Below are 27117 nucleotides of genomic sequence, written 5' to 3'. Positions count from 1 at the left end.
AAGGAGAGAGATGAGAAATAGAGTCGAGGATACGGCATCTTTTCACTTGACTGACAGTAGTAGATTAGTAAAGGAAGATTTAAAATAAATAAATAAGTAAATAAATAAAAATAATAATGAGTGTTAGTGAATTAGTGGAAAGATACGAATGGCTTGTTATGATGGAAGTGTGGCTCAGGTATACCATACTTCAGAAAAACTGTGGGAAAGGAGAAAAAAAATGGAAGTTTCTGGATGTTTTTTGAAGGGCAACATGAAATTAGAAAAATGGATTTTTGATATGCTGTGAAAAAAAGTATTTTGCACAATGGTTCTAAGACCTAATGGAGAGCTAGAGGATGTTATTACATGCACATATAATGCTTATGGAGTGATTAGTGACCATGAATGCCAATGATGTATCATGCTTATACTAGCCCCAGAATGAACAAGATCATACTAGAGGTTCACTCACAATGGACCCCATGGAGACACACAGCAAGTGAGGAGCATAAGTGAGTGATTTAAATGTATGCAGCAAGTGTAAATGTTAGGAATGGCAATGTATAGGCTTTTTACTGATACACAGAGGAGTATGAGGGATGGAGAGAGACCGCGAGCAGTAGGGGGATCGAGTGCCAACACACAACCCCCTCCTACTTGAAGGGTAGGAGACAGACACACACACACACACACAAGGGAGATATACTCGCTCACTATACACACACTGATTTCTTAGTGTTTATTGTTATACTTAATCTATAACTGAACAATAGAAACAGATTGCATATTACTTCATTAAAAGTAGTGAGAAGAAATAGTGGATCATTTTAAAATAGACTGTCAGTATATGATACGGTAATACACAATGGGGACCAAGCCAAGTAAACAAGTAGAAAAGAAGATGACATCACTTAATATGATCCTACAAGAAGGGATGGGGACAGAAGAAGAATGAATGACTTATGGTAAAAAAAATGGAACAAGATAAGAGAAAAAAAAACAGTGTGCAATGAGAGGACCTTTTGATGAAGATACCTGTCAAATAGTCAAAGACCTCATAGAAGAAATAAATACGAGGAAATAATACCTATAGACTCAGTGTTCCTGATAAAACTAGTCCTGATAATGCATCCTCCACCTTCCAACTCCACCAGAGATATGTGCATTCTGGTGTTTAATGCATTCTATGGGTCATGAGAAAAAAAACATTAGGACTTCCTGAGTAGATATACTTGCATATATGGGAAATTTCACAGGAAATGTGGAAGAATTTGGAGTGTGGATGATACTAAGCATGGTGAATGATTACTTACTTATAATACTGAGCATTATGACAGTTTCAGTAGTATTACGGACACTCATTCCTAGTTAATAATGCTCATCTCATGCAGTTTTATGATGTTGTTGTAGTTCTGGATGTTTTTTGTGCATGTGGGCGAAAGAAACTGTAACCTTGGCAGCGCGATGGATAGGCTTATGTGCACGTGTCATGCTGATTGTTCCATTTTCCAGGATTCCTGTACCTGAGGCTGCACTCCCGGGCTCCCCACAGCATGTTCATCATGTTCAGAAATGGGAGACGCTGAAAGGTAGTTTTGATAACAGTTTACATTGATGCTATTGGAGTCCCTAGGAGGGGTTCCAGATGAATTTAAGGCTATAAATCAAATTGCTTTGGGATTTTAATCTGTAATTTTTTTGGTGGGTTACTATAAACAAGTATGTTGATTGGATAAATTACATACATTATAACCAAGAGAATTCCAATATTTACACTTATGATGCATTAATAGCAGAGCAATTGGAAGCTACCTCACTAATAACCTGGCAAAATTGTATGGCACTAGATAAGTTATTGGCCGAAAGGGGAGGTGTTCGTGTCCTGCTGTACATTTATTCCAAATAATACAGCCACGGATGGTTCCATTACTATAGCACTATCCAAACTATAATCTTTGAGACATGAAGTAGCTAGAAACTCTGGGGTCAATACAAGTGCTTGGGAAATGTAAAGGTATCATTATGTCTGTATTAACTAGCATAGTGGTAGGAATTGTTTTGCTATCATTCCTTGTTTGACTGTACAACAGTTCATCTCTGGCACAACTTATTTGCCATAAGGTTTTCAGTTTTATATATGGTTCTCATGTGGCTTGCCTTGCTTCTCCCCTCCTCCTCCAGTTTTAATGATTAGTTTATTGTTCTCCAGAGTTTTGATCTATGTGATTCATTAACTGAATTTGTGCAGGGCTTCCGTTGCTTCGACCTGGAGCTGGAGCTGTTGCTGTTTGGACTGTTATAACACACCCTTCAGTGGTGGTGTATGACAAGAGGCTGGCAATTCAGCAGATGGGCTCTGGGCTACGTTTTCATGTAAAGCTTTACCATCATGTCACATTGTCAGCCATATGACATCCACAGCTCCTGACTCCTCTGGGATGACCGGAAGTCTGTGGAAGTCCAAAGGTTGGCTGGACAGCCAGTGACGGATAAGAACCTGGATGTTGTGCGGGACAACCTCATACAGGCGCAGCCGCGGGACTTTGTGTCACCACTTAGACTAAATTATGTCTATGTCTCTAACAGTGTCTATTTGTTCTTGGGGGAAACAAGCAGGAGCCAGGAGGCTACACGATGACTTTCTGGTTTGCTTTTTATCGTTTTTGTATTCTATTTGTCTATGTTTTTCCCCTCTTTATTTCCTTCTACTGAATCTAAGCGATTAGGCCATTAGGAGGCTGGAAGGTTTTAACATGGCTGTTCATGGTGGTGTGTAAACTGGCAGCGAGCACTGCTCTACATTAGACCAGTGATTATACTGGCCTGCTTCGCTGTGTCAGTTATGTACACTCAGCTTCTGCCATCACAGGGATGGCTGACAGTATGTGGGGACGGTGGAGATGTGTTCTGTTCTTACTTTTGTTCCCTTTTACCTTTGTTTGCTTTCATTTTGATGTAAAATGTGTTTAATCATCCAGTACCATACCGATATTCATCCAGTATATTTACTATAGTTGTAACTGCATGCAGCATGAGAGCCTTCCTGACATCACAGAAGGCAGGAATGTGTTAAGCTTAGTATAAATTACAAATTAAAAATCACATGATACTACTTTTAAAGTTATTTATATTACGAATAATTTTCAGTTCTATTGCACACACTGGGTTTCACCGTTTATGAATTGAATGGACTACGCGTGGACTCTGCTGGCAGAGAGAGCCACATGGGTAAAAAGGAAGTGTTAAGGGACACATGTCAGCCTACTAATTCAGTAGTTTGTAGCAGATACAATCAACTAAGTCACAACAGTGTTATACAATTTGTTGATTTAAACAATTAATAACAATGTAACATCAAAAAGAGAAAGCAGGAAGATGTTCATGACAAAAAGCCATGAAAGGGGGAAATTATGTAATAAAATTACATTATTAAAGTAATAAATGACTTATAGAAGGAAGTGTGCAGGAAGTGTGGATGACCAATTTTGGTCTGTGTGGCAAGTCTGGCTTTGAGGCCAGGACTGACCAAAAGATACAGTTTTATTGTAATGGGTACCATGGGAGACGAATGAGGCCATTGTTTTGTTTTGTTTTTTTTAAATAAACTGTGATCTGGAGATAAATGGTGTCAAATTGAATATTTGTTTTCTGATCCATTTTGGACATAATGTTGGAAAATACTGTATATTAAAAAAATGATTACTGAACCAAGACTGAAGAAAGTGTATAAAGACTAAACCCTCCTGAGACTGTTAGGAATATTCTGGACTATATCTGGACTAGTTCTGAAGCTCAACTGCTATACAGATGAAACATTTTCCCCCGTTTGCTGCACAGTTGCACAGACCCATGAGCTGATGCACTGACTCAGGAGAGTTTGGAGTAGAGCCTGATTATGAGCAGGGTAGTCGGCTCCAGCACAGGCGTACAAAGACCACTCTCACACTCCGTACAGTCAGTGAAAAATGAGAAACATTAACATCTGCTGTGCTGAGCCTTTCCAGGACATTTCCATATCTCTGCACTACACATCTACTAGCCCATTTGTTGATGAAGATGAAGCCGTATCCATTGGGCTTCCCAGGGACCAGGTCCTTCACTATGCCAGCATCACTACATCACAATACACACCATCAGCAACAGATGCAAGGAAGGAGAAAGCCATGAAACACTCATACTCCACATTACTTAGAGGACTAGAAACTACTGAAACTGAACACCTCCCATGTGATTCAGAAACTACTGAACAGCTCACTCATGATATTTTCCCAAAACGAGCAAAGAGTGCTTTGACATCATCGGTGGGGATTTCTGGACTCAGATCACCAACAATGACATGGAAATGATCTGTTATGGGAACAAGAGCAAAATACACAAATATGGTCATTAAAATCCCTGCACAAGTGTTCTTTAACAAGCAAAGCAAATTTCCTAATGGGACAGTCTAGTTAGTGTTCCTATTGGGACACTGTAGACAATTTAGGCTCTTACAGATGGATGCTAGCACTTACTGCTTTCTTCTGACTGCTAGACATCGAGGCCCAGTTGACTTATGTCCTGTGAGGAACACAGAAGAGAAACAAAATAAAACCTTTAGGAGTGAAAATTCACATACAAAATAAAGAGGACTCCAAACTTACTTAGTGTGACAAATCTAAAGCAAATCTAAACTATCCTCCCAAGTTCTCTAGGCTCGTCTTACCTTGTCCCATATTTTCCTTCCATTAATGGCAGCGGTACAGCAATACAGCAGTGCTGCGACAGACGTCTCCTTCCCCTGCCTGAGCCTACTGGCAAAAGCCTGTTACCATCTGCTAAAGTAGCTAGGATAATGCATTTCCACTGGACAACATGCTCATTTACACACGCCAATGATCATTTCACAAGTCTTGCAGGGGCCAATCTGGTTGACCACTTGCAAGGTGAGGGACTCCGTTACCTCCCTTGAGAGGTTCCTGATATTCCTACGGAAATAAAGAAAGATTGACAAGACATTATTTCCAAACTCATCCTGAGTAACAAAACAAACCAGAATGGAAAGTTACAAAGCTGAACCCATAGGCCACACAAAAAGTACAATCTGAATCTGTAAAATATACATTTCAAGGGTCAGTCTTATTCATTCTGTCACACTGAATAGTTCCAACCTCTGCCATTTCCACAAATTCTACTGAACTCTGAATAAAGAAAGGAAGTGAAGGTCTTTGTGAGAATGACCCAAACACTCGGTTTACTCTGATGTTTCCAGATCAAAGGAAGTGAGGTCTAGACCAGGTAACCTCCCTCATCTCTCGGGGGAGATGGACTGGCATGATGGAGTTGTGGAATGTCATGATCCACCTGTCAGGAAGAAGCTCTGTAGGTGGAGGCCCACGACCTAGACAAATGACCCAAACCATGTGCGACCATTTAATGATCATGTGATCATGTGCCACATGACTGGATGATACAAATGTCAATCAAAATATCACTTTCAGTACATAATAAATAGATTCACATTGTGGGCCAGTTTCACTGACATAGAATAAACCTAGTCCTGGACTAAACCGCAGAGCCAAAAGTGAATCGCCTTTCAAAATTATACTTGGGTTTAAACTCTGTCTGGGAAATGGCCTCAGTATCTCATTAGTTACACAATAAAATTTCAGGCAGCACTATAATTCTTAATTGTGTAAGTCAACTCATTTAATTTTGCAGAGATTTAATCATCATAGTTATGTACCAGCAAATGAATTCAAGTCATGTAACTACTTGGGACTAAATGACCCAACACAGTAGCAAATCCCCCACCTCCCCCAAACGGAGGGCTAGGACTCACTCTTAAGCACAGTCTTAATCTTGGTCATCACCCACCCCCAGCTTGCCATCGCTGTCTGCTGAGTGCTTGTCATTGGTCAGACACATCTTCTTAGGTCAAAGTCCTCCTGGAAAAAAGAGCAGGTTAGTGACGAGCCCACCCCAGCCATCCAGCCAAACAGAGCAGTGGTTAGTACTGAGCCCACCATAGCCATGCAGCTAATCAGAGGGGTTGAATGACCACCCCAGCCAATGAACAACCCACCCTAGCCAAGACCACACAAGCCAATGAGCAGGGTGATTGACTGGATAGCTGGGGTGAGCTCATAACTAATCAGAGGGCAGGTAAATTTATTTTTGGCTGATTGTTTGCTAATTGACACCCTGACCCCACAGTGATGCTCCAAATATCAGCGTGTAAGGCTCTTGGATTATCATGGAATGTTTTTGAATGTTGAAGTTTTCATGTGTTAATGACGAGCCATCAAACAGACAGTCAGATCATCAGCACATCACACCACAGTGTAGTATTAAACTGAAACACTGGAGAGATGTGGTGGACTGGGTAAAATCAATTTTGTGCCAATTAACCACTCAGCAGTCAATAACAAACATCCCATAGCCCTCATACAAGTAACTGAGGTTCTCCTTGTTCACCTGCTCCCAATGAACAATCATCTTGGACATGAACTCATTCATCTCCCCATCTTCCACTTCCAGAAAGTTCTCACTGAAATCCTTCAGCTGGTCCAACATAGCAAATGCAACCTTGTTGTCTTGATCAGCCTCAGACTCTCCACCCTTTCTGTCCAGGCCTGGGCTCCCAGCATCCCTGGCTTGCCCCGCCCCCTGTTCTTCAGTGTCATTCACTTGTGTTCTCTCCAGCTCCACTTCCGGTCCCATCTGCCCTATCCCTGTGTGCAGTCATGGCCAAACGTTTTTGAGATTAGCACAAATTTTGGTTTCCACAAAGTTTGCTGCTTCAGTTTATGGTGGCAATTTGCATTAAATCTAGATTGTGAAGAGTGATCAGATGAATTGCAATTAATTGCAAAGTCATTGTCATGAAAATTAACTTAATCACAAAAATTACTGCATTCCAGCTACTGCATTTCAGCCATGCCTCAAAATGGCCTGCTGACATCATTTCAGTGATCTTCTCGTTAGCTCAGGAGAAAGCGTTAACGAGGACAAGGCAGCTGATATCACTCCGTCATGCTGATTAGAAGAGGGACACCTGGACAAATTGGCTGGAGACGAAAATGTGAACACTACCATGAGTCCCGTGCCATGCCAACAGTGAGGCATCCTGAGACCATTCATGTGTGGGGTTGAAGAACACTGCCATGAATAAAAGGAATGGTATCAACATCCTCTGAGAGCAAATTCCCCCAAAGATCTAGAAGCAATTTGGTGATGAACAATGCTTTTCCAGCATGACCATGCACCAAAAGTGATTAACCAAGTGGCTTGGTGACCAAAACATTAAAATTTTGGGTCCATGGCCAGCAAACTCTCCAGATCTCAATCCCATTGAGAACCTGTGGTCATTCCTCTAAGATGAGATCCAACATGCCAAGGCGAATTGCAGAAGTCTTAAAAAAGAATGGACAACACCGTAAATATTAAGTCTTTGCTTAAGCTGGATGCCTTTGTCAAATTTTTTTTTTAATGTATGAAATGCTTATAATTGTACTTCACTATACCATAAACATCTGACAAAAGGATCTAAAAAACTGAGAGAACCAAAATTTGTCAGACTCAAAACCTTTGGCCATTACGGCACAGCACCTACCTGTACCATCTGTCCTACCCCTGTGTACAACACCTTCCTGTCCTTGGCCCTGTGGCTCTCACTGCAGAAGCTCATGCTGATTTTAACATTGTGGATTATCTTAAGGGTGGGGAGGAACTTTGCGAGGGGGGGGGGGGGGTGCGCGCATGTCAGGCAGTTCTAGGACACAGGTCATGGGGTTTGTTGAAGGTACTGCAGCTGTTAAAGGAGGCAGAGCCCTTGGTGAGGTCCTCATTGGTATAGTGGATGGTACACTGCATGGCCAAAAAAAAAACCCCCGTCACACTAATATTTAATTGGACCACCTTTAGCTTTGATTATGGCACACATTTGCTGTGGCATTGTCTCCACAAGCTTCTGCAATGTCAACACTTATTACTGTCCAGAGTTGCATTAATTTTTCACTGACCAACTGCAGCAACCCCAGATCATAGCACTGCCCCCACAGGCTTGTACTGTAGGCACTAGGCATGATGACTGCATCACTTCAGCTGTATCTCCTCTTACCCTGCTGCACCCATCACTCTGGAACAGGGTAAATCTGGACTCAGACCACATGACCTTCCATTGCTCCAGAGTCCAATCTTTATGCTCCCTGGCAAATTGAAGCCGTTCTTGCCAGTTAACCTCTCGTCAGTGAGGATTTCTTAAAGCTACACAGCTGTTTAGTCCCAATCCCTCCCGAGGTCCAGTGTTTTTCTACGACTTACCCATACGTTTAAATGATCACTGATCACGATCATTCAAGATTTTTTCTGACCACATTCCTTCCTCGATGATGTTTCCCCACTGCCCTTCCACTTTTTAATAATGCGTTGGACAGTTCTTAACCCAGTTTTAGTAGTTTCAGCAATCTCCTTAGATGTTTTTTCTGCATGATGCATGCCAAAATTTGACCCTTCTGAAACAGATTAACATCTTTTCCACGACCACAGGCTGCGTCTTTCGACATGGCTGTTTAACAAATGAGAAGCTACTCACTGCATCAGTTAAGGTTAAATAACTTGTTGCCAACTGAAACCATCACCCATGCAGTAATTATCCAATGGGAGGCTCTTACCTATTTGCTTACTTAAATCCAGGTGGTGACCTTTTTTTTGGCCAGGCAGTGCATCTCCACCTGTCATGGGGAAGACTGGGGTTTGATTCCCTGATGAATGCTGTGGTTGTAGGTTTTTGTTGCGGTAGCTCAGTAGTTAAGGTACTTGACTCATAATTGGAAGGTTGCTGATTCAAGTTGGCACTGTTGGGCCCCTGAGCAAGACCCTCAATTGCTCAAGTTGTACTCAGTCCTAATTGTAAGTCACTTTGGATAGAAATGACTTTTGGATCACAACCAGAGCTAATGTCTATTTCCTCTACAGCACTACATGTTTGCAGATTGCAAGTCACTTTGGATAAAAGCATCAGCTAAATGCCTTAAATGTTACTTTTTTTTTTTTGTAGATACCTGCCTCATCTTACTAAAGACTAACAAAGATAACAGCCCAAAAACTCATGTGTGTTGAATACGCTAAGCTGACTACATTATTCTTTTCACTAGTGTAGACAGCTTTTTAGAATCACTGTCCAAATTATTGTAAGTCAAAATGCACTCATCTTAAAGCACATCTAAGCACTGTCCATCTTCAAAAGATGAGCCTCCTGGCAGTGCTGTAAAAGGTCAAATGAGAGATGAGGCAGAACTGCTTCATTACTGCCATATTTTAACCAAAGCCAACTGCCTTAACAGAGCAAGGCCCAAACATTACATAAAAACCAGCAAAAAACAAAAAAACCAAAACACCACCAGCAGAAGAGAGAGGGGAGATGAAGAAAAAAACCAAAAGGAACAGCAACACATGGGTGGTAAAACAGAGGAGCAGCCTTAATTCTGTTACGACCTCATCCAAGTTTGGTTTATTTGTCACATACATAGTCATACACAGTATAACTCAGTGAAATGGCTCGACAGTGCTCTGCCCAAACTGAGGAGAAAAAAAAAACAAAAACAGGGGTGTATAGGGAAATGTATATCATATCATAACAGGAAGTGTGAGGAAAAACGGCCAGAAAAGCTTAGTGGAAATGAAACCAGACTGCAACAGACCAAAGTTGTTCAAATGATAGCCAGTGTATTACACAAGATCCACACCGAAACAAAATACACTAACTAAACCTACACAGGCAAAAGAAAAAAATAAAAATACACCAACAACTACACTTACTCACCAAATGGAAAACAAAGACCAAACCCATACCCCAAACAAAATGGCAGTCACTCCTCACTTACCAAGGAAGACAACAAAAAGAACAAAGTGGAATATGCACAAATATACAACTGCAAACTTACTATTAGAAAGACGAGAGTAAATTCAAATCTAGAAGCAACAAGCCACCAGCAGGTCAAATATTAGCGCCTCTCAAACAAGCTAACCCTTGCTGCCTTTCCTTTTCCTTTTATTCCTCCGCAGGGTGGGCGGAGTCTTGTCACATGATTGGCTGCAAACATGAAATCCAGTAGTGGAATATGGAACTGGATCTGGTATGGAGCACAACCAGACTCCACACACACACCAGACATAAACAGGACATAACAATAGAAAGACTCTGTAAAAGTTATGACAGCATATAGAAACGTATGTAAACTCTCTATTAGCACCTAGAAAGATTCTTTAAATTAGCTTTAATCCAAATATGGTTTTTATCTGAATTTAAAAGGCCACCAGTGGGGCAGATCAAACCATCTGGATCCTCCCAATATATTGGATACTAGGATTAGAGTCAGGGTTACAGAATATAGAAAAAATATGTAAAATCTCTATTAGGACATAGAAAGCTTCTGTAAAAGTTATGACAGAATATAGAAAAAATATGTGAATTCTCTATTAGAAAAATGAAAGATTCTGTAAAATTTATGGACATTTAAAAAATATGAAAATTCTCTATTATGACATAGAAGGATATTGTAAGATTTTCTGTAATCCAACTCTGGACTTTTTCTGAGCTCCAAATGTCTGCAGTGGGGCAAATCAGATCATCTGGTTACTCCCAATATATTGGATACTAAGATTAGAGTCAGGGTTACAGTACATAGTAACATTAAGGACATTCTCTATTAGAACATAGAAAGATTCTTTAAAACTTTTGTAACCCAAGTCTGTTTTTTTCTGCACTCCAGAGAACTCCAGTAGGGCAGGTCAGACCATCTAGATACTCCCACTATATTGCATACTAGGATTAATTGTTACACTGTGTCATTTATATTCATACAAACCAAACTTACTAGAGGGCTTCAGGACATTTTTTAACAAGTATCTGGAGTATCTTGTCGGTTCTGCCATGCAATTTAAATTTATACTCCTTTTGTCAAAAGATAGCTAATTTGTACATAATTCATTTTATCATTTAGCAACACTCTGAAGAGTCAACAACAGTCACATAAATATGACATAGCTATTGTACTGAGTGGTCACCTTACATACAGTTGACTAGATGTTTGGATATCCATCAGCCTGTCAATTTGCCAATTACTGGTAAGATTTTGCATTCCTGTAACTGTTATTTTGAACAACATTGACACATATCAAACATCAACTTGAAGGTTCAAATTAACATGTTGAAGTACTGAGGGATTTTTATTTGGGAGTGGATTAAGTGAGTAAAACTTAGTTATATATAAAGATTGAATATAGTTATATGCTGAAAATAACAATTACTAGAATGCAATATCTTACCAGTAATTGTAAAGAACAAAGCTGTTTTGTGGCAAATTGACAGGATGATGGATATTATTATATACAAATTAGTTTGGGTTTTTTTTTGTTTTGTTTTTTACAGAAGAAGAACAAATTTAAATTGCATCACTCAACCTACAAAAGACTTCAGATACTTGTTCACAAAAACTTTGTGAAGCCCTCCAGTGAGTCTGGTTTCTATGAATGATACAGTGTAACAGTTAATGAAGTTTAATGAAATACTATATAGACCATTACAGTAAAAAAGGGCTACACAAGTCATAATATCATATAATCAGTGCAGGCTATTACAGTGGAAACACACAGTTCTTTTGCATCACCAAAAACTAAACTAAGAAATTCACCATCATTTCACATTAGACCCAACATGCCAGTTTGTGAATTGCAAACACCTTGACTTGTCTTGGTTGCAAAGAGACACTTTCAAAGAGACAGGGTGGAGGGGATATCCCAATTTATACGTGTATATGTCTATGTCTATACAGTTTTATTAAGTTAGCAAGCTCCACTTTATTTCGTTGTCGCATAACCTCAACCACCTTTTCATGAAATCGTGGACCGCGTCAGAATGTCACGTGTCCGTGGCGGGCGGTTTCTGCGTCCACGCTGCTTCATGTCAGGCTGGCGTGACGGTGCTTGGAGCCGGAATATTCATTTACATCCGCCGCGACGTAGAGACAACACCGTTGCTGCGAATCAGTCTAGTGGGTCAGGGAGACGCAAAGTGAATCTGAGTTCCAGCCAGCTACAAGAGCAAGTGAAGCGAGGATTAGGATGGTGGTCAAAGTATATATCACCTCCTCGTCCGGGTCTCTTGCGGTGAGTAAGCGGAGTTCTTGTTTTCAGTACAGATTTTGAAGTTGCGCTCATTCAAACCGGGGACGCTCGTGGTCTTTCACGGTATTTTGTCCTGTCCTAAAACATTAAAAATAATTCAAGCACCTCTTTACATCCGCAGTTTAATGTTACGTTTGTAGAAATTGAATCATATCAGGTGTTTAATTAAACGCAACCTATTACGACATAAAAGGAGTGATGTGTGTGTTTTATGAAACACCTGCAGATTCTCCGCCTCCTCTCATGCTCCACTATGCTTCATTCATGCCTATGACTTTTTTGTATCATGCATTCCATTGTTTACCTTAAAGACTCTCACATGTAATCTCTCTCAATCTGAGTTTTTACAGTTTAAAGATCTGAAGTGATTTTACATCTCCAATCTCCTTTATATATAACAGTAATCAATGTAACAGTGACCAAAGTGCATGTTTATTGTGCAAACTAACTGGTTCTCAACCCCAGCCCATTTAAAGACATACATGCCAGTTCACCTAGTTCCAAATGATAGGTTCTATTTAGCCTGTGTTACCAAGACGAATGTGTCTGACCGTCTTTTCTCTAAGCTACTGCAGGGTTATATTTCAGTCCTTTAATGGAGTGTCTCAAAGACATTGATTTTCAGACCTCTTGAGAGTGAGGTAAACGTCCATGACGTCAGGGTGGTGTCCATTGCATGATCTCCGACATCAGACACAAAGAAGCTTTGGGCAGATGATGTGTTTATTTTGACTGTCAAAGGCTTGGGTTTACATTGTGCTTGCTGGTTATCAGATGGAGAAATTTCTAGTAATGTTTGTGGATGTCAGAAGGGGAGGTTTCTAGTAACGTTGCTGTAGTCAGCACACCGTTAGGTAATATTTCTCCAGAAGTTGGACTTGTTTGGCTAAAGAGCTATTTTTAGACAACTGTGCAAGTTATTCTCTGTCTCTCTCTCTCACACACACACACACACACACACACACACACACAAATACAATGACTTGAAGGTGGACAAGATGGTGATTAAGGGGAAACAATAAGATATGATAGTTCCTCCACCCACACACACATGGAAACAAACTAATTTAATTACTTTAAAAACAGACATCTGGAGGTGCACGTGAGTGTGTGTGTGGTTCTTCAGCTTTGAGAGAAGAGTGTTGGGTGTGTCGTCTTGCTTTATGTGTGTATAGGGAATATTCAGAGAAATGGGTGTGAATAAGAATATTGTTGAGAGAGGACAACTGTGGGGTGTGAAGCAGGAAAGTGTGATGGGATGCCCAGCTAATGAAGCAGATTATGACCATGTGAACAAGTTCAAATTGCCTACCTGCCTATTGTGAAACTTTCAAACTGCATTTTTATGCATTTTCCTCATGGAGAAGGATCATTGTGCATATGACTCGCCCAGAACCACTCGCACACACATCCGGTCCTGTGTGACAAGCCCTGGGGGTTTGAGACATGGTTGAATTGTCTTCATTGTATTTACTTGTACTTTGTACATCAAAGACAAGGTCATGGGTGTCTTTTTACTTTTTCTGTTTATATTGATTATAAACAAAACTGATCTCTCTAGTGATATCCAGTCCCTCTTAAATCCTGCCTTCTTTTGGAAACAAAGATTTTTAAAATTGTCATTTCACATAGAGTATATCATGTTTTATATAGGGGGGTTGGAGAGTAGGCAGAAAGCCAAAGAATTGGAGAGCAAGCATACAGTTATCTTTATTTTCATCCATGTTTTATAGATATAACTAGAGCTATATTGTGAAGCTATCTGTATATGTGCATGCACATGTGTGCCATGTGTCATTAGCTATTGTTCTGCACTCTATCCATTAGTAAAGTACATCCATGTGGACAAAATTCAGAAGTAAATTTTTAATGAACTACTCCAACTCATGTAAAAACACACACACACACACAATGAGTGAGTGTCACTCAGTCCTCCCTTCTCAATATCTTGAGCATGTAGGAAGACCAATTACCAGAAAAACTTCGAGCCTTTAACCTCAAGTAACCATTATTTCTGAATGAAAGGCACTTATAATGTGATCATAAGTGGTAAAGGCACATTTATGACACACATAACACATTTTATTTTACACATTACAGTAGAAATCATTTTTGGTCAGTCAGGTTTAATCAGCCTGAACAATCTTGTTCAGTGGTTTTCATCTGGAAGACTGAGCACAGATGTTTTCCAGATGCGATTCTGGATCTTTGATAATTGTTTGAGGATTCATACATGAGCACAATAATAATTTTTAAAATAAATAATTTTATTCACAATAATAATTTTATTAATCATTTTCATTGCTTTCTATCCAATAATTATTACTCTCTCTCTTTGATTTTTTTTTTTTTTACTTGTTGGCTTATTTATATTTATATTATAACCACATTTTTTAATCTTTTCATACCTAGATCACAAAGGATTCACAAAATGTTGGTGAACTGTATCTTGTAAGGTACTATTTAAACTAAAAGACAAAATATTTTTGTATCTTAGTGATGTTAAGGATTTGTGGTGGGTTAGGCTTAAAAACTATGATGACAAATGGGTTGTTGCAGTCTTGACGAGGTATAAAAATGTGTGTGTGTGTGTGTGTGTGTGTGTGTTAGAGAGAGAGAGTATTATGTAAATGGTAATACACCAATAATAATTATTATATATATATATACAGTGTTCTGTGTCTTTCATTCAACTTGTACCATTCTTTGTTATTCCACAGGTGAAAAAGCATCAGCAGGCAGTCGTGGGCTTCCTAGAGGCAAACCGCATCTGTTTTGAGGAGGTGGACATCTCTATGCAGGAGGAACAGAGGCTCTGGATGTACCAGAACATTCCAAAAGAGAAGCAGTCAGGGCAGGGCAAACCACTCCCCCCGCAGATATTCAACGAAGCCGTCTACTGTGGGGTGAGTGGGCAAGACATCTCAAAGACTCATTAATAAACCTAAACACAACCCCATCAGGAAACCTGAGCCTGTAGCCAGTGTGGGGTGAGTTGCCTTAAGAATACATATGTCAGTCTGCATCAGTTAAGAAACGTTAACAGCAGGACCATATCCTTAGGATTAAGGATATGGTCCTGCTGTTAACGTTTCTTAATTTACATACATAAACATGAAATTAAGAACTGCCTTCCTTTGAACTGCAGTTTTTGGACAAATGTGTTATTAAAGATTGGATGAAATATGTAGCTAAATCTCTATTGTCCATTAATGATGACGTGTCCAATGACAGTTTTATAAGTAAGAGAGAAAAATGAACCCTCAGAGTAGCGAACAAGTCTACACTGGACCGAGGCTCACTTGAGATGTACTGAATATCAATACATGTAAGCAAAGATCATGTAATGCATTCTGCGTACCTCAGTAACTTGGGGATGGCTAACTTGAGCGCTTCAGTTTCTGCAATTATGGACTTCCATTCTTATCCTAAACAAATGATTTTCAAGCTTGTTCTTGCAGGCATTTGTTTTCAGCCTAGCTTGGGAATTTCACTCCAGTGACAGCATGGCATGGTATTTGTCATGCTCCCTCATTGCCAGTCATGTGACCTTACATGGTATTTTCTTGTAATACTGGTGAAAATTTTCCATCTGTTTTTTTCCAACTGTTTCCATTAGTTTATGCTGAACATAGACAAGAGAGATGGACACACACACACACACACACACAACTCTACTCCATCACACTACCTTCGCCTTCACGGGGGACAGTCTCCATCACACCACCCTCTGCATCGGAGGATTATGGTACATGTCACACTGGGGGTTGATGGTCTCTGTCACAGTGTTGTGAGGGTGTTGTGCCTCTACCTGAATTATGATTAGAATGAGAATACTCTACTCATTGAGCATGTACTTTGTTTCAGAAATAGGGTTCCATAAATTGTGTGTGTGTGTGTGTGTGTGTGTGTGTGTGTGTGCGCGCGCGCGCGCGCGCGCGCATGTGTGTGCGCGTGAATGCCCTGAAGCAAGTGTAACTAGATTTTACGTTGTATACCTTGTTCCATAATCTCAGCTTTGTCCAGTTTATCAGATTCCTGCTGCTCAGTAACTCCTGGCCAATCAAGACAAGCCTCAGTGATTGACCAGAGCCAGCAAGCCAATCAAGACAAGGCTCATTGATTGCGGCAGGTGTTTTCTTTAAAACACTAAGACAATTCATACATGTTGCTTATGGATTTTTATTTTTTTTTTCCTCCAGGATTATGAGGACTTCTTCCAGGCTAAAGAAACAAACACTGTGTTTTCATTTCTTCATCTCAACTCACAACCTCAGTGAAGGTACATAAATGCACACACACACCTTACACCTTACCTGATATGAATTTTCATTTCCTCTCCTTCTATCTCTCACTCTCTCTTTCTCTGCACCACCCTTTACTCATATTTCATTATTTGATCTTTCATTTTGTTGCATACATGTCCACGTTCAGTCATTTATTTTACTTGAACAATGTCTTGCTGATTCAGCACTAGAATGTAATATGAAAAACAATTTGAAAGTAAATCTAACAAGTTCCACTTTCTTACTTGTACCTGCGGCTTGAAGCTGTATGGCTGTGGCTTTCACATTGAATGCCAGCTGAAATGACCGTTATCATCAGAACTCATAATTTATGCTTTAATTTCTCAGCATTCATGTTTGTAGCTTGGTTTGAGAATAATCTGACTTTCTATCCCAGGAGAAATTCACAGGTTCACAACCGACCAGTGTTGTTAATCATGCACTGTAAATCCAATATATCATTTAACAGAGCACTTAGACTCTGTACAGGTTAGATTCACATATGGGTCGTGGGTCATGTGACAGCAAACCACAGACATGTTGTAGTTTGAATGTGGGTTCTGCTCTGAAGTGGGTCTACCTCTACCTTCCACAGGCTTCTGAATCATCCAGCATGTAAAGTGCTTTGCCTGGACTTGAGCACTGTGCTGATTACTCTGCTTTTCCTGATGTATCACTCTTCCTGAGAGCACTAAGAACTTGCTTCTATGTTTTTGTCAGACACCTTAAAAGGCTGCTGTCTACCAGCAGAAACTAGGCTAAGAGATTAGTGCTGCCACACTCACTCACTCACACACACACTCACTCACTCACTCACTCACCACATCTAGTGGGTTAACAAAACCATACCTATACTGATAAGAATGAGGTGTTGTGTTTTCTCACTGTTGTTGTTTTTTTATATTTATTATTATTAATCTCTCTGATGCAGACTGTTTTAATGTATCAGTATGTCTAACTGGTGTATGACAATCACAGTAAAATGTATGTATAGCTGTATGAGTTGAACTGGTGCATGACAATCAATGTACGATGTTTGTATATTGCACAGAGTTTGTATTATATTGTGTGTTGGTCATTTTGTGTCTTCTCTGTGATAGCATTACTGGGAAGGTTCAGCATAGCACAGGTGTGTGTGTGTGTGTGTGTGTGTGTGTGTGTGTGTGCAGTAAGGAAAAACATTTCACTGTAGTAAATTGGGACATACCTTTGGATCCTGGTGTGCTGCTGTCTTTTAGAAAGCTCTGTGGCCTGCACCCCTGCACACTTTAGGCACAGAGCAAGATCCCATAGAGGAAACAGAATCCACTGAACTCAGCTCCACCTTTCCACTGTTTCCACCCTTGTGGGAGAGGGGGAATAGCGCTACATATTTCAGTCTTTACCTTATTCAAACAAACCAGGCTCAGCTCCCAAGGCCTTGATAACTAGGAGGAGTGGAGAGGGTTTGATAAAAGCACTAATTTGTATCAGAAGACAGAAATCCAGGGCTCCTCAGAACCAGAAGAGTAACACTGTTACTCGATGACATGATGTATGACAGTGAACAGTGTCTAAAAGAAAATTAAGGGATTCAGAATCTTTCCTATAGACAGAAGCATTAGGTAGCTTTCCTCAGGACACACTGCCTTCTCAGCTCCAAGTTTCTCTATAGTCTTCTAAAGAACATTAAGAATTCTTTGTGAACAATCTTTGTCTTTTTATGAACATTCACACTCGGTTTGAGAAATGGCGTTATGGTAATGCTAACACACGTAGCTTGCTAGCTGTAATGCTAACACACGTAGCATGCTAGCTGTAATGCTAACACATGTTAATGCTAGCCTGAGTCTGTGCCACCACTGCTTCATTTACACACTCTCGGGTGTGTGTGTTAGGATGTTTCCCAGCCTACACTGTGCTGTGGACAATGATGTTCATGTATACCAGCTCATTTAAACTGCTTGATGTTTGTGTGTGAATTACTCACCCTACATGCGTGCGTGCACACACACACACAGCTCTTTCTCTATTGTATTTGTCTTGTCCTCTTTACCTTGCCCTGGTGTTTCATTAAATGATTCCACGTGAGTGAGTTCTGCATTGACGTAATGGACATGCAACCCCTGAGCACACACCACTCTGTTCTTTGCACTGCTTTCTTCCTTTGACATTCTCTCTTACACATGCACACCAGACCTACTTCTTTGGAAGAAGGAGATATTGTGTGCTCACCTTTGAGTATTTTTCATACTAAATAATATAGATGTGACTAATAAAAGTGAACATTTTCCAATAATATTCCCTTTGCCGATTGTTTGCCTGATGATTACACATGTCAACATTCTTGGAGACTTGTTTACATCAGCTTTGTACATCTAAAGTGCTCCATGGGAATCAATTTACTGAATTTGCTTATAGAGAAACATAAAGGCATTGTGAAAAAATAGATTCTTTCACATTGGAATACTATGAAAGAAGGGAGATTTCTGGAATATTGTTATTTATATTTCATATTAAAAATAGAATAATTGTCCTTCAAGTCTAAAGTGTAGACAAATAGACATGTACTACAAGAGAATTGTTGAGTTGAATGCCAAACACCTCATCCCTGAGAATGTGGGTCATTTCAATTCAGCTTCAACAGAAGGCTGACCTAAGGAGCCCAAGAACCTTTCTGGCACCATAAACCCTGACACACTGAACACGTTTTAGAAGACGTCATATGCAGTTTGTCTCCACTTTATGTGGTTCAGACACACACACAAACGATGACTGTGCATGCAACTCTGGAGCATGAGTCATTTATATGAAAGTCCCCTGGGCCCTGAATGCTGTTGTGTGCTGCCATCAAGTGGATATTTCAGTAGCTGTGACCATAAACAAAGATTACTCACATATGTGGTAGATTTCCAGGTGACACTACACAGGGGAATCACTGCAGTGTACACTAAAGCGCACCACCTTCTAGTATACCAAAGTATCATGGACACGTGATGGAAGTGAGATTTATTGCATTTAACCAATCACACGCTGCTAAATTCCATGTGAGATCATATCAGATGCAGAGGTCAGTGCAACACTTAACACCTGGCAACACTTCACTGGTGTAGTTACAGGCTGTTTCCAGATAAATATAATTGTGTTCTCCTGACTTTGTACGTGAATAATATAAAACCTTTTGCAGAATGCGCAAATAATATATTTTGAAAATGCTTGAAGAAAGTAACAAATATTTTAGTGCATCTCTAAACACCATCTATACCAAAAACATTCCATAAGCACAACTACCTAGGAAATACAGGGTCTTCCATTAAACACAATTGTTGCTCACTCTAAAATCACATATCAGATACACAAGGTTTCCAGAGAGGTTCTTCATCAGCTGAACAAGCAATGTGCTTGTGTATATATTTTAAATGTATATGTACACATTTATTTCAGGTGGCATCTTTGAATCTTTCTGTTCCACAAAGACAATCTTTTGGCTTTAGAGTTTAAAGAAGGCTTCTCCTTTCTCCTCTTCCACTGCCTGAAAGAATGCCTGAAAGTCCTGCAATTCCACAGACAGAGAAGAGACACTGTCAGAGAGGTGTTAACTCAGGGCTATTCCACTGAGGGCCTAGGGTCTACACAGGTTTACAGAGGTCTTTAACCAAGAAAGGACCATGTGATTTTCTGAAATCTTGGCCCACAGTCCAGTAGACACTTGGCCCTCAGTTAAAAAGTCCATCTTTTACTGCTGAAACACTAGACCAGCATTTTCTTCACACTGCATTAATAGTTTGCTATGTGTAAGCTTAAGCACATTTGGCATTTGAACTACATTTTACATGTGCTGATTTCACTCTTTCAAGAATTTAGCATCCTAGCCAAATAATCCTAAATCCTAAATCATCCTGCCCAAGGGAAACTAAGGATTAAAACTGTACTTTTAAAAAGGAATCTACTTAATTAGCTCCCACAAAGTAGTTTACAAGTAATAATTCTCTTTGCATTGAGACACTATCTGTCCATTTTGAACAGAAAGAGAATCCCACCCACGATCTGAACTGAGGGTTTGTGTGTGTGTCTCAGACTAAATGGTGATTCCAGAATGCAGGCATGCTTCATTTTTCTCTGGCCACTAGTAATGTCTTTATGGGTGTGTGTGTGTGTGTGTGTGAGTGTGTGTGTGGGGCGTTAACTCTCAGGAGCCAATTTCCGTGATATAAATTAATCTTAGTCTTTCACCAAACTGTAATGTCTACAGTGATTCACTATTATAAGTTATTTTAATTTAAATTAGTTGAATTATAATTTAGGTTTAAGACTAACTGTTTTTTCAGCACTCAGTGAGTAATTAGTTTTCATTGTGTATTTAATGGGTGTCTGTATTTTTTGCTAAAAGGGAAGCACATCTTAAGTAATGGCTGCAGAACTCTGTGGAGTACACACACTCCCTTGGCAGTCTGGCCCCTGGGGCCCTATCTTGGCCTGGAGGACTCACCCCGCAGTACATATCCCCACTGAAGACCTGAGGGGGCATGGCTGTGGGACTGCCCACCTTCTTCCTCATCTCCTCCTTCATGGAAGGATCCTGCGTGATGTCGACAGTACGGTATTTTATCATCTTTGACTCGAGGAACTGGAAGATTTGCTGCTGTTGCTGCTTCACCTGAGAGAAGATTCAGAGGGAAAACACTAATTTCACCCCACAAAGGAGTAAGAAGTCTCTGCATTCAACAACTGATCATTCTTACCTACCAAAGTTTGGGTGATCTGCTCTTATTGGTAAACAGGTTTAGTGAAAAAGACACTCGTGTCTAGAATAACTGCACACGTACCGGTCCACTGACTCAGCCTTTTGTTTAATGACATTTTTTGTTTAATTACACAATTCCAACAGTAAACCCACACCCTGTCCCACATGGCCAGCAACAACCAAGCCTACGCAAAACAGACAATGAATCGCTTGGTTTCTTAATAAATGGTACATTAAAGAAAAGTAATCAAAAAATGAAATTATACGGGTAATTAAAGAGAAACCATATCCACTCTTCTATAAACAATCTAGTACACCTAGGCCTAGGATAAATTAAAATACATCAGATTCTGAAATAATTGAGTCCATGGGGAGCGGATAGATAAAGAGTGAACAGTAACCACATTCCTACTGTACCTCTCTAGAGCCACCGGCACTGCTGAAGTAGATCAGGATAGACATACTGTAGCTCGGAGAACTGAGTTGAGAGACCAAGAGTGCTGGACTGCAGCTTAGTTAGTGTAGGTGTGTGTGGGGTGTGTACATTAATGTGCGACTGCAGGACCAGGTAGGCAAGTTCTGACATGGCTCACTTCTCAGACACACCTCATGTGTCCACACAGACTTAAGTGCGCACACACCTCCCATAACCTTCTCTGTTGACGTGTCTGGGCTTGGCTGAAGTGCTTGCGTAGTGCCACAAGCACAGAGTTGATGTCTACTAGTAATGTCTTATAGTTATTAATTCATTTCGAAACTACTATTCGTATTTTAATCTGATCTCTTTAGACATCCAAAGTAGGATAAGTTGCAAGTGCAAAATATTTCGCAATGTATTGTCATCACTTTACCTTTTCTACCGAGGTTGCATAGTAAAAAAAAAAAAAAAAAAAAAGCAAGGAAGGGCACCAATTAGGGGATAAAATAACATTTTAAAGTTTTAATAAGAATGGTCCTCTGTAACCGTATATTTATTTAAGGAAAACCCGAAATAACTTTTCATCGAGAGGAAATTGCTCGAACGCATAAAAATTTAAAAACCGCAGTTATCAAATTTGAGAACAGAATTCAGGCAATACGACAGACGCCTATCGGTCCTTTTGCCTTTAAAATAATGTTGTCGCCTCTATGACGTCCTTTTCAGCCGCCGTCAGAGGGAGTAGTGGGTGAGTTTTTCAGCTACTGATAGAATCTACACAAAATATTCAACATCCTGATCTAAAATTAGTCCACGGTGCATCACATGCAATAAATATCAACATGTTGTTGTTTTTCTGTAACAATTTCAGAATTCAAAGTCCAACATCCATCGCTAATCTACAATGGCCGAGGAAGGGTAAGCGTGACTCCGGTTAGCGCGACTCCTAAAACAAATGCGTGAAGCTTTGCTGTAAATGAACAAAACCACAAACTCCAGTAACACAGTCGTGTCCGACGGGGTGTTTTATAACGGCGTGGCTGGTTCACGTTGGCGCCTGGAGTTGTCCTCGGCTGATGTGATGAGCTCATCTTTAGTCGGATACCCCTTCACTCCACTCATGAGTGAAACGCGCTGCCTGACCAGCCGAGGGCCGCCGCGTTAGCTCCGTGCGGCCTGTCTCGTGGCCATGTGGCCGCTCACGGTGCTCTCTGTCTCCGCAGCGTTGCCGCCGGAGGGGTGATGGATGTCAACACTGCGCTGCCCGAAGTGCTGAAGACGGCGCTCATCCACGACGGGCTGGCTCGCGGCATCCGCGAGGCCGCCAAGGCCCTAGACAAGTAAGGGACGCTCGCGGCCGCGTCGTGCCTTTTGTGTTTTGTGTCCGTGATGACGACTTGGCTCCCTCTGCTGAAGCCTGTGTGGATACTTGCCTTTCGTTACCCAAGTTCTGTCTGAGGTGCTGCCGGTGGGGACCATGGGTGCTCTAGGCCAGCTGGACGTTTGTAACCTCGTCTCTCCCCTCAGGCGTCAGGCTCATCTGTGTGTGCTTGCTGCCAACTGTGACGAGCCCATGTACGTCAAGCTGGTGGAGGCCCTCTGTGCTGAGCATCAGATCAACCTCATCAAGGTACAGGCAGCCGGGTGGTGCTGGGCGGGTGTAGTGTTTGAGTGTGGGGCTCCTGGGCTTCTGTGTCTGTGATGACAGCTTGGCTCCCTCTACTGAGCACAATGAGGATATTGCCCGTGTTACCCAAGTCTTGCTGAGACACTGGCCCATGCATGTTAAGCACCTCCATGTAAGCTGTGCATGATGGACAGGGAAGTGGCATTGGCTGAATGTTCAAAGGATGTTGCACCAGTTAGAAATGGGGTAGAAATTGTTGGGGCAACTCTTTAGTGTAGAGTGCACTGTTGGGGTGGGAGTGTGTAAATCTGTCAGGGCAGTTGGTTGGCCACCAAAGTAACCAATAACTGCAGTGGTCTGTCACGTTGCCCATGTTCTCTCCTCACCTTACAGGTCGATGACAACAAGAAGCTTGGTGAGTGGGTTGGTTTGTGCAAGATCGACAGAGAGGGTAAACCCCGCAAGGTGGTTGGCTGCAGCTGTGTGGTTGTCAAGGTAAGGATGACCTTGGCACACTTATTCAAAATATCACAACTGTCCAAATGGTGCTCCTGAGAGACCGTAGAAGCCTTCAGTAAGGCCATAGTGGCTCTGAGTTAATTTTGTTCGGGTGTGTAGTTGCCTTTAACCGTGGCTAGTCCAAGCACTGTGCCATGTGCCTGTTGGTTTTCATTTTGGTAAGAGAGTGAAGTGGATAATGAGTCTCAGTATCAAATGTCTCTGAGGTCTGTAGAAAGGTGATGGATATCTACATGCAGGTCATCTGTTTATTTGCTACAGATGTAAATGTCTGCTTTAAGCGTAATGAACGGTGCAGAGTATATTAAAAAAAAAAAAAAAAGCTGAGTAAGCGTTTTGGTTTCTGGCTAGAGGCTGAAGTGAAGAGTACTGGAATATGAAGGGGATGGTTTCTGGGTGGGGGGGTTCCACACTAGGAGCTTTTAGTGGCAGTGGGAATTTAAAAGATTCGGAACAGTGTGCTTACCCGTGTTGAGTCCAAGTGTTTTTCCTTGGCTTGTCAATACCGTAATGTGTTGCTGTTGAGATGAAACAAATGTCTCATCGTTTCCAGATGGCTTTCATAACCTTGTTAGAAATTGCTTCTGTCAAGGATGAAATGGTCACCCTTTTTGTGTACTTTTTCTTCCTTCAGGACTATGGCAAAGAGTCTCAGGCCAAGGATGTCATCGAGGAATACTTCAAATCGAAGAAATAATGTGTTGCAATAAAGTTTTGGAAATAATTTGGACTGTCTGTGCTAATTCAGTTGGTCTGTTTGTGCCTAATCTTCAGAAAAGTGCTGCAAGTACCCTGCTGGGTTGAGAATCCTGCAGTGTGTGTGTGTGGTGGTGGTGGTTTGGGTGCCCTTCATCATTCTTATTCCGTGTGAGATGCTCCCCTCTCCAGTATAAGGGTGGTTAGTATGCCCAAGTAAGGTTTTCTTGCTTGGCTCTTCTAGTCCACTTTGACCATGAGGTAATGCAGAAGTACTAGGGTCTGGGTCTGGTTGGACAATAATGCAGATATTGAACTCCTTGGAAACCGTCTGGTTCATAAACCTTTATATCCTCAACAAAATTCTCATGTGTGAGCATGCACTATTTTAGGAAGGCTTTCTACCAGTTTTGAGTGTTGGGAACTTTTTGCCCATTTGTCCAGCAAAACATTTGTGAGATCAGACTGATCTTGGATGAGTGGCTGGTGATCTCTGTTCTAGTTCAGTTCAAAGGTGGTTGAGGGCAGGGCTCTGTGCAGAGTTCTTCCACACAAGACTCACCCACCCATGCCTTTATGGACTTTGCTTTGTGTACTGGGACAGTCATGCTGAAATGGTAACGTTTCTTCCCCAAAATGTTCCCATAAATTTGCAAGCTTACAATTGTCCAAAATGTCTTGGTCTGCTGCAGCATTAAGATTTCCCTTCACTGTAACTAAGGGGTCTCGACAGACCCTGAATAACGCCAGCAGGGCACTGTCCCGCCACCCATCTACAGCTGCCGTACAGCCGTCACGCAGGTAACGTTCTGGCATTTGGGAATCGGACTGCCGAACGCGTGTCCAGCAGGCCATGCAAGCCTGGCGTGCAGCTGCTCGACCATGGAAACCCCTCGCGACGCGCACCGCTGACGTCAACGCCTGAGGTGGTTTGGGACTCCGCACGCGCCTAGTCAGCGTGCGGGTGACGTTTACGTTCTGTATGCCTTCGCGTGCTGTAACTACATGCTGGCTCCTAAACGCTTCCACTGTCCAATAACAGCACTCACAGCTGTCCAAGGAATATCTAGGAGGGAAGGAATTTCACAAAATAACATTCCAATAGTGGTACAGCAGTGGAAGTTGGGGGGGGTCCTCAGAATGACTTACTCTTTCAAATGTTTGTAAATAGAGGCTGCGTAGGAAGGTGCATGCCTTTATACACCGATGGCAATGCGACTGAAACACCAGTATTCAATGATCAAGAGTAGTGTCCCAATACTTTTGTCCATATTGTGGTGATGGGAGTCTGGGCTCTGGAGATGGTTAACTAATGAAGGCTCTTTTTTCCTTCACTGATGTGTCTGCCTGCATAACCCCCCAAAGAAAACACGTAGCGTGAGTCAGGCTTTCATCTTTTTGTTCTGTTCATCTACATACATATTTTTAAAATAAACAATAAACACACAGAACAGTTCATAAGGCACAACAAATCATTATACACATACTTCTTTGCCAAAAACTTACAAAAAGACAAAATGGAAAAAAAAAAATGCATTCGCAAACACACAGCATCTTTAATGTTTAAAACTAGTTACCATAAAATAATTTACATGAGTTATCAATCTATTCTAGACTGTGATTTTTGGGAGTACAGATCTTATTTGTTTATAGAGGAGAAGAATCTGGAGAGAACACCACAGGGTGAAGTTCCTCAGCTCCTGGGGAGCCTCGTTTGTGCTTGTAGGCTGAAGCACATTTTCCTTACGGGTCACGTTAAGGTAGTGGACGCCACACTGGAGCCCAGCGGCATGTGATTGATGTAAGACCTGTGAGCTCCTGAAGAGCCTGTTCCTGCCCCCTTTTCCAGACAGCCCAAGTCTTTTTAAGACAGTGCAGAGTTATCTCAACAAGCCAGAGAAACAATTAGAAAGACAAAAGACATACATAACAGAACATAACAGGACATTGCAGTGTACTGTTGCTCTTTAAATAGTCATACAAAAAGAGACCTATGATACAGAGTTACAGGTACTCAAACTCCAGTGCTTGGTGCAGAGCAAGCAGGTCTGAGTGGCTGGATATTCGCCAGAAAGGCATGTTGTGCTGTGGACACAGAGGAGGACCAGTCAAAAGTGTGAGTGTGTGTGTGAGAAGAATCATCAACCCCCCCCCCCCCGCAAGTTTCTCAGCATGCTGCTACAAATCAAAGTCCAGGATTACACATGCAAGCCTTCCAGCTGCAGGGCTAACATCACAGAGACTTGTCCCGAAGGTCTGTTAGGCTGCTTCTAAATGTTACAGCGTATTCATGAAGTTCACTATTGTAACTAGAAAGCCAACACCTTGTTACCGACAGGACAGACTGAACACATTAAGTCTACTATCAAATATCAATAAAGGGCTTTTAAAAGGGCTCGCAAGCCATCATTCAGTAGAAGGTCTGACAAAAGAAGCTTTCAGCATTGGCAAATCCATTTCATCTTATTGCTTTACCTGCACAAGCAAAGTCAATGGTGCAAAATGGCTTGAAATCCTTTCATAAACCCTTTACAGACACCAGCATGTAAACATTTCTCATGTAATTGAGAACATATGCTTGACAAAATGTGTCTAAAATAGTTTATACATTCTCATACATGGAGGAAGAATGTGAGTCCAGACACGCTCGTGTGGAGTCTTCTATAACAGAGGTATTCAACCAGATTGAGACGCTGCATAA

General features: G+C 41.2%; 4 protein-coding genes, 1 long non-coding RNA gene and 3 other non-coding genes across 16 annotated transcripts in view; 5 read left to right on the top strand and 3 right to left on the bottom strand.

The window, feature by feature from the left end:
• Nucleotides 1-2143: 2143 nt before the first annotated feature.
• LOC113576989 lies at nucleotides 2144-10017 on the bottom strand. Of its 4 annotated transcripts, XR_004775591.1 has the most exons (6): nucleotides 9906-10017; nucleotides 6436-6692; nucleotides 5801-5906; nucleotides 4685-5359; nucleotides 4494-4539; nucleotides 2144-4329 (listed from the first exon to the last, which is right to left on the bottom strand). It is a non-coding gene; the product is annotated as an uncharacterized LOC113576989 (long non-coding RNA). The 4 variants fall into 4 exon arrangements; XR_004775590.1 differs by having other exon boundaries at nucleotides 4494-5359; XR_004775593.1 differs by having other exon boundaries at nucleotides 4494-5359; nucleotides 5836-5906.
• A 1894-nt stretch (nucleotides 10018-11911) lies between these two features.
• sh3bgrl2 (SH3 domain binding glutamate-rich protein like 2) lies at nucleotides 11912-18713 on the top strand. Of its 2 annotated transcripts, XM_026995541.2 has the most exons (5): nucleotides 11912-12129; nucleotides 14560-14598; nucleotides 14868-15053; nucleotides 16350-16429; nucleotides 17029-18713. In XM_026995541.2, exons 1-4 carry the CDS (start codon nucleotides 12085-12087, stop codon nucleotides 16425-16427), a joined length of 348 nt encoding a protein of 115 aa, XP_026851342.2. In that variant the 5' UTR covers nucleotides 11912-12084; the 3' UTR covers nucleotides 16428-16429; nucleotides 17029-18713. The 2 variants fall into 2 exon arrangements, with proteins under 2 accessions (XP_026851342.2, XP_026851343.2); XM_026995542.2 differs by lacking the exon at nucleotides 14560-14598.
• A 702-nt stretch (nucleotides 18714-19415) lies between these two features.
• zgc:153284 (uncharacterized protein LOC751696 homolog) lies at nucleotides 19416-21993 on the bottom strand. The gene is made up of 3 exons (XM_026995545.2): nucleotides 21574-21993; nucleotides 20902-21069; nucleotides 19416-19965 (listed from the first exon to the last, which is right to left on the bottom strand). The coding sequence occupies exons 1-3, from the start codon at nucleotides 21616-21618 to the stop codon at nucleotides 19903-19905; spliced, it is 276 nt and encodes a 91-aa protein (XP_026851346.1). The 5' UTR covers nucleotides 21619-21993; the 3' UTR covers nucleotides 19416-19902.
• A 269-nt stretch (nucleotides 21994-22262) lies between these two features.
• rps12 (ribosomal protein S12) lies at nucleotides 22263-24444 on the top strand. Its single transcript, XM_026995543.2, has 6 exons — nucleotides 22263-22322; nucleotides 22446-22492; nucleotides 22798-22914; nucleotides 23102-23204; nucleotides 23595-23696; nucleotides 24355-24444. The coding sequence occupies exons 2-6, from the start codon at nucleotides 22479-22481 to the stop codon at nucleotides 24415-24417; spliced, it is 399 nt and encodes a 132-aa protein (XP_026851344.1). The 5' UTR covers nucleotides 22263-22322; nucleotides 22446-22478; the 3' UTR covers nucleotides 24418-24444.
• Nucleotides 22647-22721, top strand: LOC113567514. The gene has a single exon (XR_003409461.1). It is a non-coding gene; the product is annotated as a small nucleolar RNA SNORD101 (small nucleolar RNA).
• On the top strand, nucleotides 22954-23038 carry LOC118240734. The gene has a single exon (XR_004775607.1). It is a non-coding gene; the product is annotated as a small nucleolar RNA SNORD100 (small nucleolar RNA).
• Nucleotides 23266-23347, top strand: LOC113567515. Its single transcript, XR_003409462.1, has one exon. It is a non-coding gene; the product is annotated as a small nucleolar RNA SNORD100 (small nucleolar RNA).
• A 1354-nt stretch (nucleotides 24445-25798) lies between the features above and the next one.
• The window catches only part of eya4 (EYA transcriptional coactivator and phosphatase 4), a 24827-nt gene continuing 23508 nt past the window's right edge, over nucleotides 25799-27117 (bottom strand). For all 5 annotated transcript variants that reach the window (XM_026995534.2, XM_026995536.2, XM_026995537.2 and 2 more), the window contains one exon: nucleotides 25799-26501. In XM_026995534.2, coding sequence (XP_026851335.2) covers nucleotides 26421-26501 — 81 coding nt within the window. In that variant the 3' untranslated portion in view covers nucleotides 25799-26420. The remainder of the gene's footprint in view (nucleotides 26502-27117) is intronic.

Source organism: Electrophorus electricus, chromosome 24 (assembly GCF_013358815.1).
Source record: "Electrophorus electricus isolate fEleEle1 chromosome 24, fEleEle1.pri, whole genome shotgun sequence".
Classification (NCBI taxonomy): Eukaryota; Metazoa; Chordata; class Actinopteri; order Gymnotiformes; family Gymnotidae; genus Electrophorus; species Electrophorus electricus.
This window is presented reverse-complemented; position numbering and strand designations above follow the sequence as displayed.

Excerpts from the sequence above, each read along its gene's own strand:
- sh3bgrl2 (XM_026995541.2), top strand. The coding sequence starts at position 12,085 with ATGGTGGTCAAAGTATATATCACCTCCTCGTCCGGGTCTCTTGCG. Across the intron at positions 14,599-14,867 it reads ATGTTGGTGAACTGTATCTT|GTGAAAAAGCATCAGCAGGC; the intron begins GTAAGGTACTAT and ends GTTATTCCACAG. Across the intron at positions 15,054-16,349 it reads ACGAAGCCGTCTACTGTGGG|GATTATGAGGACTTCTTCCA; the intron begins GTGAGTGGGCAA and ends TTTTTCCTCCAG.
- zgc:153284 (XM_026995545.2), bottom strand. The coding sequence starts at position 21,618 with ATGTCTATCCTGATCTACTTCAGCAGTGCCGGTGGCTCTAGAGAG. Across the intron at positions 21,070-21,573 it reads GTGCCGGTGGCTCTAGAGAG|GTGAAGCAGCAACAGCAGCA; the intron begins GTACAGTAGGAA and ends ATCTTCTCTCAG. Across the intron at positions 19,966-20,901 it reads GTGGGGATATGTACTGCGGG|GACTTTCAGGCATTCTTTCA; the intron begins GTGAGTCCTCCA and ends GTGGAATTGCAG.
- rps12 (XM_026995543.2), top strand. Across the intron at positions 22,915-23,101 it reads GCCGCCAAGGCCCTAGACAA|GCGTCAGGCTCATCTGTGTG; the intron begins GTAAGGGACGCT and ends CTCTCCCCTCAG. Across the intron at positions 23,697-24,354 it reads GCAGCTGTGTGGTTGTCAAG|GACTATGGCAAAGAGTCTCA; the intron begins GTAAGGATGACC and ends TTCTTCCTTCAG.